The sequence below is a fragment of the Salvelinus alpinus genome, chromosome 2 (assembly GCF_045679555.1).
Source record: "Salvelinus alpinus chromosome 2, SLU_Salpinus.1, whole genome shotgun sequence".
NCBI classification, from domain to species: Eukaryota; Metazoa; Chordata; class Actinopteri; order Salmoniformes; family Salmonidae; genus Salvelinus; species Salvelinus alpinus.
The window spans coordinates 130111055-130125681 of NC_092087.1; the positions used below are offsets into that span (position 1 = coordinate 130111055).

At 41.4% G+C, this 14627-nt stretch overlaps 1 protein-coding gene across 2 annotated transcripts in view; it reads right to left on the reverse strand.

The window, feature by feature from the left end:
• Window positions 1-6169: 6169 nt before the first annotated feature.
• LOC139568820 (oocyte zinc finger protein XlCOF22-like) overlaps window positions 6170-14627 on the reverse strand; it is a 35761-nt gene continuing 27303 nt past the window's right edge. For both annotated transcript variants that reach the window (XM_071390918.1, XM_071390919.1), the window contains exon 2: window positions 6170-9188. In XM_071390918.1, the coding sequence (XP_071247019.1) occupies window positions 8062-9188 (1127 nt within the window). In that variant the 3' untranslated portion in view covers window positions 6170-8061. The remainder of the gene's footprint in view (window positions 9189-14627) is intronic.

The following is a 14627-nucleotide window of genomic DNA, read 5'->3' on the forward strand; positions in this document are numbered from 1 at the left end:
TAGCCTATCCCACCTTGCGCTGCAACACTGTCTGGTTGGGGGTTGTGCGCACATGAAGATCTGAGTGAAAGATACATTTTTAGAAGCGCTGAGCACAGGAATAAAAATTGGTCTAATTTACTTGAAACTAAAGTCTACTGGAGGGAGACTTTGTCCTTGTGTTTCTTGGCTATTTACATTGTTTTGTTCACAAGCTAGGTTGTTTTTCAATGTTTGAGTTTCAACTGCTAGGGAAGAGAAGACAAAGCTGCTACTAGTCAGACTCAATCTCACAGGTAGTGGTGGGGAGTCGACTTCAAAAGAATTGAGTCCGTCCACTCCCAGTGTCGACTACAATTTTGGGGTGTCAAGCTTGGCGGAATGGACTCCTCGACTCCTAAGATTCAGTATTTTCTACAACGGAGGAAACTATTTTCCATGGTTTACTTCAACAGCACAAACTCTTGCATCTTTCACAGCAAAGAAAGACGGAGTTAGCGATGGAGAGAGAGAGATGGGAGGGGCAAAGCCAGGCATAGGTAGGCACGGAGTTAGCGATGGAGAGAGAGAGATGGGAGGGGCAAAGCCAGGCATAGGTAGGCATGTTTGCCACCAGGCAGACAGTCAGAAACGTGCAACTATTTTCTGAAGTCTACTTCAACAACACAAATTCTTGGATCTTTCACAGCAAAGAAAGATAGCGATAGAGAGAGAGATGGGAGGGGCAAAGCCAGGCATAGGTAGGCATGTTGGCTACCAGGCAGACAGTCAGAAACGTGCATCAGTAATCAAAAGATTTAGGCTATAGGCTATTGCAATGCTGTATTGTGCAATTTCTTGGCTTGCAATGTCTCTTGCAAGTTCACTAAAGTATGGGCTATCGATGAGTATGCTGAGCTATTCGACATGCAACAGACCGAAGAGAAACGCACACTAGCGTTTTTCATAGCGAAGAGAAAGGGGAGCAGGCGAGGGAGAGTGAGGATCGGGGCAGGCAGAGAGACAGTCAACCGTGTGCATAGGCTATACCAGTGGTTCCCAACTTTTTTGGTTACTGTACCACCAACTGAATTTTGCTCTGCCTGGAGTACCCCTGAAGTACCCCCTTATGTGTATTTTACCAGTAGGCCTATGGTCTGATGAGTCTTTTCAAGTACCCCCTGTGGTTAGGCCAAGAACCCTCAGGGGTCCTAGTACCTGGTTGGGAACCACTGGGCTATATGTAACAGTTTAACTTTACGTCCGTCCCCTCGCCCCGACCCAGGCGCGAACCAGGGACCCTCTGCACACATCAACAACAGTCACCCACGAAGCATCGTTACCCATCGCTCCACAAAAGCCGCGGCCCTTGCAGAGCAAGGGGAACCACTAATTCAAGGTCTCAAAGCGAGTGACGTAACCGATTTGAAACGCTATTAGCGCGCACCACCGCTAACTAGCTAGCCATTTCACATCCGTTACATATACTGTATGTAACCCTCTCACCAGTTTTGAATATGACTCTCACAATATTAATTTACATTACATTTAAGTCATTTAGCAGACGCTCTTATCCAGAGCGACTTACAAATTGGTGCATTCACCTTATGATATCCAGTGGAACAACCACTTTACAATAGTGCATCTAACTCTTTTAAGGGGGGGGGGTTAGAAGGATTACTTTATCCTATCCTAGGTATTCCTTAAAGAGGTGGGGTTTCAGGTGTCTCCGGAAGGTGGTGATTGACTCCGCTGACCTGGCGTCGTGAGGGAGTTTGTTCCACCATTGGGGTGCCAACTTATGTAGAGTATCTCAACATCATGGGATGTTAGGTGAGAAGGACATCTACAATAAGAATTCCTATTGTAAACTGTCTAGGGTGATGACAATAGGGTATTAACTTCAGATTAAATTATTATAGGTTTCTGTTATTGTATCAGGATAGGCTATCCCATGCATTAAATTAAATTGAAACAGTAAATGACTCCACTAAGGCAACATACATAAGGTTCAATATGTGTATGATTACATTTTCATAGCACAACATCAAAAAGAAATAAAAAATAATAAACCCCAATGAGTCGTGCACAACCCATGTCCAAATTATTTAAAGCTTGCTTAATAACCCGTTGGTGCGGGTTGGAGCTATAAAAAAACGACGACACACATAAAGTCCAGAAGCACCTCACATTGTGATTACTCACTACTTGTAGATATTCCTTCAGCGAAGTATGGCAGTTCTGATATAATAATTTGTATGTTTAAGATAATGACTAAAGTATTCCACCCTGAAACCATATAATTGTATGAAATGTGTTAGAGTCATAATTCAATCATGTGTGTGACTTGGCCATTGTGTTACTATTTCGCAATATGAGCTGGGTATAGTTGAGACATTCAAGGACAACTGAACTGTCGACTTGTGATAACAGTGAAACTAATAACTGGAAAGAGGCCTCCCCACCCTAGGGAGGAGAAAAACTGTTAGAAATGGCTAGGCTTGCAGAAGATGATGAAACATGTTGCAGAAGGGTGATAAACAATGTATGTGAACTTTGGAAAAATACAGCCCACCTAAAGAGAGGTGGAGTTTCTACTGATGTGAGTTCATTTGTGTGTGTGTGTGTGTGTGTGTGTGTGTGTGTGTGTGTGTGTGTGTGTGTGTGTGTGCTATAAAACGATTGTGTTCTCATTTTGAAGACAGAGCGCTCTCTGAATAAAGTATTGATCTATTGCAGAATCTGAGACTTTGTCTAATTCTTTATTAACCGGAGATTTACGACCTCTGGGAAATAGACAAAGCTTGAGTGATAGTTGAGTTAAACCATTGAAATAGCAAAATTCTCGTGACAAGTTCCTTGCAGGTTTCCTCACAAAATCCACAGCAAGCACCGCTATCAATGCAGACAGTACTCCTTAGCCGTGACCGATATCCCATGGGAACATGAACTCGTTTTAAGCTTTCCCAATAAATTATCTCACGGTGTTACACAATGCTAGGCTAACCTCAAGGCTGTCAAATACCTCCACGATGAGACGGTAGCTTCAGCCTTTACTAAGTCATAACAAAATTATAACAACTCTCTTATTAAATAAAATCGGTAGTTCCCTTCATGTCTTAGCAGGTATGGGTTTTGTTCTAGTTTTGTCGCCTTCTTTTATAATTTTCTTCACCAACGGTCCAAATGTAAAACGTCCATCTTTTTCTCAAGGTCTCTTTCCCTCTCTTTTTTCCCCAAGCCTCCCATTAGCCAGGTCCACTCTCCCATTGGCCACAGCTTAACAAGCGACCTTATTGGTCAAAACTTTAACTTCAAAGCGAACCCAACTATTCACTTATACATCAAATAAATATCTATTCAAAAAGAAATGCATTAACAACATTACAATTTAGGAGCAATTCAATCACCTTTTAAACAGTACTGCAAAAAAAAAAAGTACTTACAGAGTGCATCAAACATGATATAGACCTTGTTAATGGAAAACTGTTTATAACTGTTTTTCATGGTTGCAACTTGCTGAAAATTGTCCAAGGTGTTCCTATCATCTAGTTTAAACAGTACTGCAAAACATTTTACTTACAGAGTGCATCAAACATGATTTAGACCTTGTTTATAGAGAACTGTTTATAACTGTATCTCATTGTTGCAACTTGCTGAAAATTGTCCAGTTATCCTGTTATCCTGTTCCGGCTCCCTCTAAGGGTGTGCACCTTAATCTCTTTCGGTGTGTTGAGGGGTTCAGTGGTTTTGGAGGGTCTAAAGTTCGATCTCTAGCGATGAGTGTGGGGTCTGTCCCGTGGTGCTGTCCCCCTCCCTCCTAAGGAGGAGCCACTGAGACATGTGATGAGGCCAAGGAACATCACTCTGCAAGGATGGGAGAGGACACATCACAACACTGCTGCTCATTCATATTCAAACACACCTCAGAGTACGCACACAAATGTGGACGCCCCCCCCACACACAAAATGAACTTACCTGTACATATCAGAATCATACATTCGACAGCCACCTCTACCCCTAAAGTTATTGATCCCCCACCTCAAACATGTTGAGTCAATTCCAGATGCTGGAATGGTGCTGGAATGCAGGTGCAGTAGGGCCTAGTATGTAATGATGTGATACCATGTGTACCCCATATCCTGTGTTTGTGTTGATGTTTTTTATTTTTTATTTAACTTTTATTTAAACAGGGAGTCACATTGAGATTAAACATCTATTTTACAAGAGTGCCCGGTTGCGCTCAAGATGGCGACATGAGAGGGTGTAACATTTCTAGCTGAGGAACAACTTTAGGGTATTCTCACAAAGTTTATAGTTTTAGACTGCAGTTGCAATTTGTTTGTTTTTCACAAAAAAATATATCTAACCATACAATGTAGCTATTTTGAATCATTTTGTAATTAATCAAACCATTGAAAGATTTTTTTGACAATTTCCAACGAACAAGCTAGCTATCGAAAAGTTTCAGCGTGTGTAGTTAAGTTAGCCTGCTAACGTCTTCATAGCTAGTAGCATGTAATCAGGACATGACCAAACTGTTGCTGAGATAATGGATGTTGAAACCTCCAAGGAGAAAAAAGGCATTGTTGAAACTCACTCATATGCTTGCAGTGTAAAAAAGGGGGGTGAATGTGATTCATACCCGAATACCCCAACCAAGGAGCAACTTCCAAAGAAGCTGAGAAGTGAACCATCAATGAGCCAGCTACAGGACAACATCGTTCGCATCCTCACGGCTAAAATCAAAGAGAGCGCAGATGACATCATGGATTTGGTGTAAAAGAACACTATCAGTATCGTTAACCTGAAGAAATCGATTGATTTCAGTGCTGAGGAAGTAAAAACTCTGAAGCAGCAGAACGCAACATTGAACATTCAGGTTGCAAAGCAGGAGAAGAAACTCACTGAAATGGAGTCAAAGGTAAACGAGAATGACCGGTATAGTCGGAGATGGAGTCTTCGAATGTACGGAATAGCAGAGAAATCTGACGAGAACATCAAAGCAAGAGTGAAGGACATTTGCTGGGCAATAGAAGGAGCGAAATCTTGTTGCAGGTTCTCTGGATGTAGTGCACCGCCTGGGTAGGCTGAGAGATGGGGAAAACAACCAGCCACCACGACCAGTGATCATGAGATTCATCTCCAGGACAGCGAGGGATACGACATGGAAAAGTGCAAAGAAAAATGACTATTTAAAGAAGAACAACCTGAGGATCTGACAGCATTTGACAAAGAAGCTCGGAATCGTCTGTGGCCGATAATTGAGAGAGCAAGGAAGGAAGGGAAAAGTGCATACTTTGCGGGAGCTAAGGCTTTTGTTAATGGAAGGAAAATTCACGCTGACGCCTAGTTTGTTGACTGCTGGACTTATCAAGTGAGTTGTGCAGGACTGAGTTTTATTTGCATCTGATAAAACTTGATATTTCTTGAAGAAAGAGCATCGTTTGTGTGAGCCTAACTTCTTTCATATATATATATTTTTATGGCAGGGAAATTCACACTGACACCAAATTTAGCTTGATGGCTATTCGTTTTTACCAATCTATGGTACAATGTTATTTGCAATTGTATAAATATATATATAATTTAGATCAACCACTTGTGTGGTGCAAAGGAATGTTTTTATTTGCAACTAGTAAGAACTTCTCTTTTTGTGAGACCCTGATTCATGTGAACGTATACAAGTTTAATATTCTTCATATAGTCACTGTGATAGTAAAATGTCAATTTCTGTTGTTTCTATTAATGCCAGGGGAATCCGTAATATGTTGAAAAGGAAATCTTTATTCTTGTTTTGTAAGGGTAAGTGTGCCGACTTTAATTTCATTCAAGAAACTCATGCCTGTTCCACAGATACTGCGTTTTGGAAGTGTCAATAGGGGAATGATATTTGGTTTTCATTTGGTACTAATCGGTCAGCAGGTGTCGCTATTTTAAAAGGTAACTTTAAGGGTCATATATTGAGTCATGAAGCAGATAATACAGGGAGATGGGTTAATCTATTGGTAGATGTCAACCATGTTCAATTCATTGTTGTAAATACTTATGCTTCCAATAACAAGTCAAGTAACTGTATTTTATTTAGAGACATTGAGAGGAAAATAAGTAAAATTATGTCTAAATTTCCATTGGCAAAACTAATATGGGGTGGAGATTTTAATAGGTGTCACGGCATTCATCGGAAGAAGAGGAATCGTCAGACCAAAATGCAGCGGGGTACGTGTTCATCTTTATTAGCTTAACTGACTGAACACTGAATACAAAATAACAAAAAAATAATAGCCGAAACAGTTCTGCAAGGTGCAACCAACACTAAACAGAAAATAACCACCCACAACTAACAGTGGGAAAACAGGATACCTAAGTATGGTTCTCAATCAGAGACAACGATAGACAGCCGCCTCTGATTGGGAACCATACCAGGCCAAACACATAGAAATAGAAAACATAGACATACAAACATAGAATGCCCACCCACATCACACCCTGACCAAACAATTCCCACAGCAAGATTATTTTGGTCAGATATCTATGGTGATATACAATGGGGGAAAGCATGGAAAATTGCTAACAAATATTGTATCAGTAACAAAGTAAAGGAAGTTTCATTTAAAATGTTACATAGAATTTATCCTGTGAAACATGTTTTGGAAAGATTCAAGCTGAATATTGAATATAACTGTGATTTCTGTGGAATGGAGAAGGAGACCATTTTACATTTGTTTTTTACCTGTATTTATAGCAGAATGTTTTGGATTGACATACAGAATTTGTGACAAAAAAAATAGGACCGGTTGTACTATTTAATGGTTTTGATATGATTTATTTCAGAAATTCTGACATAGATAAAGATGTAGTATATTTAATTCAACTGCTAATAATACTAGGTACATTTCATTTTCACAAATGTTCTAATTGAAAACCTAACTTTTTTCACTTTATAAATGAGTTTAAACAATATGGCACCACTTTCACTAAAATGAAAATCAAAAAGGCAATTAAAACTTGTTGTATTATTAATGAATATGATTAGTTAGTTTAGGATTCCTGGCAATGGAAATAGTTTGCTATTTAGTAGCAGACAGTATCTGCTGTAAAAACACTACTCTTTATGTAGAGACCAGGGTCTGGCCCTGGGGTCATCTCTCCCTGGTACCATATAGAACAGAAACATTAACTCATGCTCTGGAATGCGGTCTCTTTATGTTTCATCACCCAAAAGACATTGTAAATCTCCTGTCAGTGTTTTCTCCCAGAGGCCCATCCTCAGTAGAACACACAGACACAATAGTTCTAAGAACCCTCTATTCTGTTGCATAAAACAACCATTTGATGCAATAAAAGTATTATAACATAATCTTGCAATTTTTGCTCTGTGTTCACTGAAAGTTGACTAGTAACAACAACTGGGACATAAAAGACACCCACTAAATCTGCCCAAGAAGAGGCAAACAAAATAACTGGTGTAACACATACTGACTAACGAGGTGACACCAATCAGTGCGTCCTACGTGCTAACGAGCTATACAAGCTAACGAGCTATACGTGCTAAAATCCAACCTCAAAACATAAATGGAAAAACCAAAGCCAGTGACACCTTCCCCCTTTAAGACAACAATAAATATATCCTATATTTTTGTTGGAAAAGTTTGCGCACCACCAACAGAAAACAACTTCCATTTCACATTATAATTTTTACATTTACATTTAAGTCATTTAGCAGACGCTCTTATCCAGAGCGACTTACAAGTTGGATCAACTACAATGCTTCACCTTCACCAATATAAACATGGTGTCTACTGGCTGTCAACAATTAAAAACAAGAAAAAACATTTATTTCTAAATAATAATATACAATAGTATTATTTCTCACCTTTTCCTTTCTATAGAATCTTAAAACTAATTTTGAAAAAAACTCCACTAGCTTCTAGAACTCTCGTCCCCTTGGAACGAGCGCAAAAAAAACTCAAACTTGCAGTCAAAATAAATTGTGATGCACTGGCTAAAAGCAAAACACAAAACCTTTTGACTGCCCACCCTTGAGACAATCAGCAACCAAATACTCCTTCTACAATGTTTGACATAATGAAAAAACTCCTTCATGCATGTATTTTCTGATGTTTAATCAGATATCTTTTATCAGAGTATCTCTTGTCACATTGATCACAGCTATGAGGTTTCTCTCCTGTATGTGTTCTCTGGTGTGATATCAGGTGGCTTGACTGAGTAAAACTTTTCCCACATTGAGTACAGCTATAAGGATTATTTCCTGTGTGTGTTCTCTGGTGAGTAGTTAGCTGGCTAGATGTAGTAAAACTCTTCCCACATTGAGCACAGCTATGAGGTTTCTCTCCTGTGTGTGTTCTCTGGTGTGATATCAAGTGGCTTGACTGAGTAAAATGCTTCCCACATTGATCACAGCTATACGGTTTCTCTCCTGTGTGTGTTCTCTGGTGTGATATCAGGGTGTGTGGCCAAGTAAAACTCTTCCCACATTGACTACAGCTATAAGATTTCTCTCCTGTGTGTGTTCTCTGGTGTGATATCAGGGTATGTGGCTGAGTAAAACTCTTCCCACATTGATCACAGCAATAAGGTTTCTCTCCTGTGTGTGTTCTCTGGTGTACCATCAGATTGTTAAATGTAGTGTAACTCTTCCCACATTCATCACAGCTACAGGGTTTCTCTCCTGTGTGTGTTCTCTGGTGTGATTTTAATTGTCCTGAGAGAAGAAAACTCTTTCCACAGTCAGAGCAGCTAAAAGGTTTCTCTCCTGTATGGATTTTCTGATGTACTTTAACAACTTTTGAGGAGGTGAATCTCTTCCCACATTGAGCACAGCTATAAGGTTTCACTCCTGTGTGTATTCTCTGGTGTGATATCAGGATGGTTGACTGAGTAAAACTCTTCCCACATTGAGTACAGCTATAAGGTTTCTCTCCTGTGTGTATTCTCTGGTGTGATTTCAGGCTGGTTGACTGAGTAAAACTCTTCCCACATTGAGTACAGCTAAAGGGTTTCTCTCCTGTGTGGATTCTCTGATGAATTGTAATGCCTGATGAGGTGAATCTCTTCCCACAATCAGAGCAGCAGTGAGTTCTCTTCCCTTTGGATCTCTGCTGGTGTTTCTTGAGGTGTTCTGATGTGGAGAGACTCTTCTCTGCCTTGTCAGCATCATGAGGTTGTTGAGGCTCCCCAGAGGATCCACAATAGTCACGTCTCTCTCCTGTGTGAACAACAAAGTCAGACAGATGGTTAAAGGCCCACAACAGCAGAACTCCACTGTAAAAGGTGATGCCGACAGCGTAGCCATGACGTTGTACAACAATTGACGTCTGTAATGAATGTTAAATTTATTTAACAAATGTCTTAAAATGAGAAAGAAGTCATATTTTCATCTTGTTTTCACATTAGTAGTAACATTGATGATTGTAGGCTAGAAAAAAGTTATTAAAGTTGTTGAAATCCTAAGCAGTGTGCCAGACAACGTTTGGTTTCCAATATAGGCCCCTTTCTGTGTTTGCTAAAATTGCGCCCCGAGGGCGATGCACACACAATTTGGTTGCAGAAACTCCTCCTCACTAATGAGGAAACCACTAGTTATGGATGTAGCATCTCTGCCTGGAGCAAAAATGGTGAGCGAAGATGTGTTTTTCACAATGTATTCTGAATATTACAGCGCACTATCAGTGCAAGATCAGGAGTGCTACTCAAGGAAACTTACATTAACTTCTTCAGTCAATTTAAACTCACATTCTTAAGCCTAGGTGTCCCGCTAGCGTGAAACATTTAGGTACATATACAGTTGAAGTCGGAAGTTTACATACACCTTAGCCCAAAACATTTAAACTCAGTTTTTTCACAATTCCTGATATTTAATCCTAGTAAAAATTCCCTGTCTTAGGTCAGTTAGGGTCACCACTTTATTTTAAGAATATGAAATGTCAGAATAATAGTAGAGAGAATTATTTATTTCAGCTTTTATTTCGTTCATCACATTCCCAGTGGGTCAGAAGTTTACATAAACTCAATTAGTATTTGGTAGCATTGCCTTTAAACTGTTTAACTTCGGTCAAACAATTCGGGTAGCCTTCCACAAGCTTCCCACAATAAGTTGGGTGAATTTTGGCCCATTCCCCCTGACAGAGCTGGTGTAACTGAGTCGGGTTTGTAGGCATCCTTGCCCACAAACGCTTTTTCAGTTCTGCCTACACATTTTCTATAGGATTGAGGTCAGGGCTTTGTGATGGCCACTCCAATACCTTGACTTTGTTGTCCTTAAGCCATTTTGCCTCATCTTATGGAAGTATGCTTGCGGTCATTGTCCATTTGGAAGACCCATTTGCGACCAAGCTTCAACTTCCTGACTGATGTCTTGAGATGTTGCTTCAATATATCCACATAATTTCCCCCCCTCATGATGCCATCTATTTTTTTAAGTGCACCAGTCCCTCCTGCAGCAAAGCACCCCCACAACATGATGCTGCCACCCCCGTGCTTCACGATTGGGATGGTGTTCTTCGGCTTGCAAGCCTCCCCCTTTTAACTCCAAACATAACAATGGTCATTATGGCCAAGCAGTTCTATTTTTGTTTCATCAGACCAGAGGACATTTCTCCACAAAGAACGATCTTTGTCCCCATGTGCAGTTGCAAACCGTAGTCTGGCTTTTTTATGGCGCTTTTGGAGCAGTGGCTTCTTCCTTGCTGAGCGGCCTTTTGGTGTTTATACTTGCGTACTATTGTTTGTACAGATCAACGTGGTACCCTCAGGCATTTGGATATTGCTCCCAAGGATGAACCAGACTTGTGAAGGTCTACAATTGTTTTTCTGAGGTCTTGGGTGAATTCTTTAGATTTTCACAGGCACTGAGTCTGAAGGTAGGCCTTGAAATACATCCACAGGTACACCTCCAATGACTCAAATTATGTCAATTAGCCTATCAGAAGATTCTAAAGCCATGACATAATTTTCTGGAATTTTCCAAGCTGTTTAAAGGCACAGTCAACTTAGTGTATGTAAACTCCTGACCCACTGGTTGAGTAATCCACTCGTTCAACATGCAGACAAAGAAATCCAAAAAGCTACCCCTAAACTTTGTTTCAACAAGTCAAAATACATTTCTATATACTCCTCAGATACCCTAAATGTAATCAAACTATAATATTTCTTACGGAAAGAAGTATGTTCAATAGGAAACCGATTTTAGCAGGTGCGTCCTGTCTTCATGTCGTGCGTGCAAACACGAATTTCCAAGACTGTCCCTGTACTAAAACTGATATTTCTTATTCCTTTTGGAAGTTACAAGCCTGAAACCTTGAACAAAGACTGCTGACACCCTGTGAAGCAATAGGGATTGCATCCCTATTGCATCCCCTAGCAAATTTTCAGTATGCCCTTTCTCTTGCAATTCTAAGAGGATGGTCTCTCAAAAAAAAAAATCTGGTTGGTTTTTCTTTAAATTTTATCTACATTATTTTAACATTTCTACAAACTTCAAAGTGTTTTCTTTCCAATGGTACCAATTATATGCATATCCTGGCTTCAGGGCCTGAGCAACAGGCAGTTTACTTTGGTCATGTCATTCAGGCGGAAATTGAGAAAAAAGGGGCCTAGCCCTAAGAAGTTTAAGCTCTGTCTATTCACTAGTTCACCAACGTGGGGGGAAACTCAGGGGAGTAACCTCCATTTACAGGTTGATGAGTGCATTTCACATTACTTTTGGATTATAATTGTATGGCTTGAATCACCTGCTTAATATGTTTGTGTTATTGTCGCAAATCAACTGATTTATAGTTAAACACTTCAACTAGAAAAATGCTCTTTGGCTAGCTTTGCCATCAGCCTGACAATAAGGGTTTGTAAGTGTTTGCCAAATTGGCCCATAACTTCACCTAACAATAACATAGACCTACTGTAGGACCCATAAGGCCACCAAACAACAAATATACCTATGTCGTGATGTTTGTCATTTGACAGTCATTCAGAAAATGATTTCTTGAATCAGCTGATGATAGTTCAAATCAAATTTTATTTGTCACATACACATGGTTAGCAGATGTTAATGCGAGTGTAGCGAAATGCTTGTGCTTCTAGTTCCGACAATGCAGTAATAACCAACGAGTAATTTAACCTAACAATTCCACAACTACTACCTTATACACACAAGTGTAAAGGGATAAAGAATATGTACATAAAGATATATGAATGAGTGATGGTACAGAACGGCATAGGCAAGATGCAGTAGATGGTATAGAGTACAGTATATACATATGAGATGAGTAATGTAGGGTATATAAACATAAAGTGGCATAGTTTAAAGTGGCTAGTGATACATGTATTACATAAAGATGGCAAGATGCAGTAGATGATATAGAGTACAGTATATACATATACACATGAGATGAGTAATGTAGGGTATGTAAACATTATATTAAGTGGCATTGTTTAAAGTGGCTAGTGATACATTTTTACATACATTTCCATCAATTCCCATTATTAAAGTGGCTGGAGTTGAGTCAGTATGTTGGCAGCGGCCACTAAATGTTAGTGGTGGCTGTTTAACAGTCTGATGGCCTTGAGATAGAAGCTGTTTTTCAGTCTCTCGGTCCCTGCTTTGATGCACCTGTACTGACCTGCCTTCTGGATGATAGCGGGGTGAACAGGCAGTGGCTCGGGTGGTTGTTGTCCTTGATGATCTTTATGGCCTTCCTGTGACATCGGGTGGTGTAGGTGTCCTGGAGGGCAGGTAGTTTGCCCCCGGTGATGCGTTGTGCAGACCTCACTACCCTCTGGAGAGCCTTACGGTTGTGGGCGGAGCAGTTGCCGTACCAGGCGGTGATACAGCCCGACAGGATGCTCTCGATTGTGCATCTGTAGAAGTTGGTGAGTGCTTTTGGTGACAAGCCGAATTTCTTCAGCCTCCTGTCTGTGTGGGTGGACCAATTCAGTTTGTCCGTGATGTGTACACCGAGGAACTTAAAACTTACTACCCTCTCCACTACTGTCCCGTCGATGTGGATAGGGAGTGCTCCCTCTGCTGTTTCCTGAAGTCCACAATCATCTCCTTTGTTTTGTTGACGTTGAGTGTGAGGTTATTTTCCTGACACCACACTCCGAGGGCCCTCACCTCCTCCCTGTAGGCCGTCTCGTCGTTGTTGGTAATCAAGCCTACCACTGTAGTGTCGTCCGCAAACTTGATGATTGAGTTGGAGGCGTGCATGGGCACGCAGTCGTGGGTGAACAGGGAGTACAGGAGAGGGCTCAGAACGCTCCCTTGTGGGGCCCCAGTGTTGAGGATCAGCGGGGTGGAGATGTTGTTACCTACCCTCACCACCTGGGGGCGGCCCGTCAGGAAGTCCAGTACCCAGTTGCACAGGGCGGGGTCAAGACCCAGGGTCTCGAGCTTGATGACGAGTTTGGAGGGTACTATGGTGTTAAATGTTGAGCTGTAGTCGATGAACAGCATTCTCACATAGGTATTCCTCTTGTCCAGATGGGTTAGGGCAGTGTGGTTGCGATTGCGTCGTCTGTGGACCTATTGGGTCGGTAAGCAAATTGGAGTGGGTCTAGGGTGTCCGGTAGGGTGGAGGTGATATGGTCCTTGACTAGTCTCTCAAAGCACTTCATGATGACGGAAGTGAGTGCTACGGGGCGGTAGTCGTTTAGCTCAGTTACCTTAGCTTTCTTGGGAACAGGAACAATGGTGGCCCTCTTGAAGCATGTGGGAACAGCAGACTGGGATAAGGATTGATTGAATATGTCCTTAAACACACCAGCCAGCTGGTCTGCGCATGCTCTGAGGACGCGGCTGGGAATGCCGCCTGGGCCTGCAGCCTTGCGAGGGTTAACACGTTTAAATGTTTTACTCACCTCGGCTGCAGTGAAGGAGAGCCCGCAGGTTTTGGTAGCGTGTCAGTGGCACTGTATTGTCCTCAAAGCGAGCAAAAAAGTTATTTAGTCTGTCTGGGAGCAAGACATCCTGGTCCGCGACGGGGCTGGTTTTCTTTTTGTAATCCGTGATTGACTGTAGACCCTGCCACATACCTCTTGTGTCTGAGCTGTTGAATTGCGACTCTACTTTTTCTCTATACTGGCACTTAGCTTGTTTGATTGCCTTGCGGAGGGAATAGCTACACTGTTTGTATTCGGTCATGTTTCCGGTCACCTTGCCCTGGTTAAAAGCAGTGGTTCGCGCTTTCAGTTTCATGCGAATGCCACCATCAATCCACGGTTTCTGGTTTGGGAATGTTTTAATCGTCGCTGTGGGTATTACGTCGCCGATGCACTTTCTAATGAACTCGCTCACCGAATCAGTGTATTCGTCAATGTTGTTGTTGGACGCAATGCGGAACATATCCCAATCCACGTGATCGAAGCAGTCTTGAAGCGTGGAATCAGATTGGTCGGACCAGCGTTGAACAGACCTGAGCGCTGGAGCTTCTTGTTTTAGTTTCTGTTTGTAGGCTGGAAGCAACAAAATGGAGTCGTGGTCAGCTTTTCCGAAAGGAGGGCCCCCGCCTTATATGCGTCGCGGAAGTTAGAATAACAATGATCCAGGGTTTTACCAGCCCTGGTAACACAATCGATATGCTGATAGAATTTATGGAGTTTTGTTTTCAGATTAGCCTTGTTAAAATCCCCAGCTACGATGAATGCAGCCTCA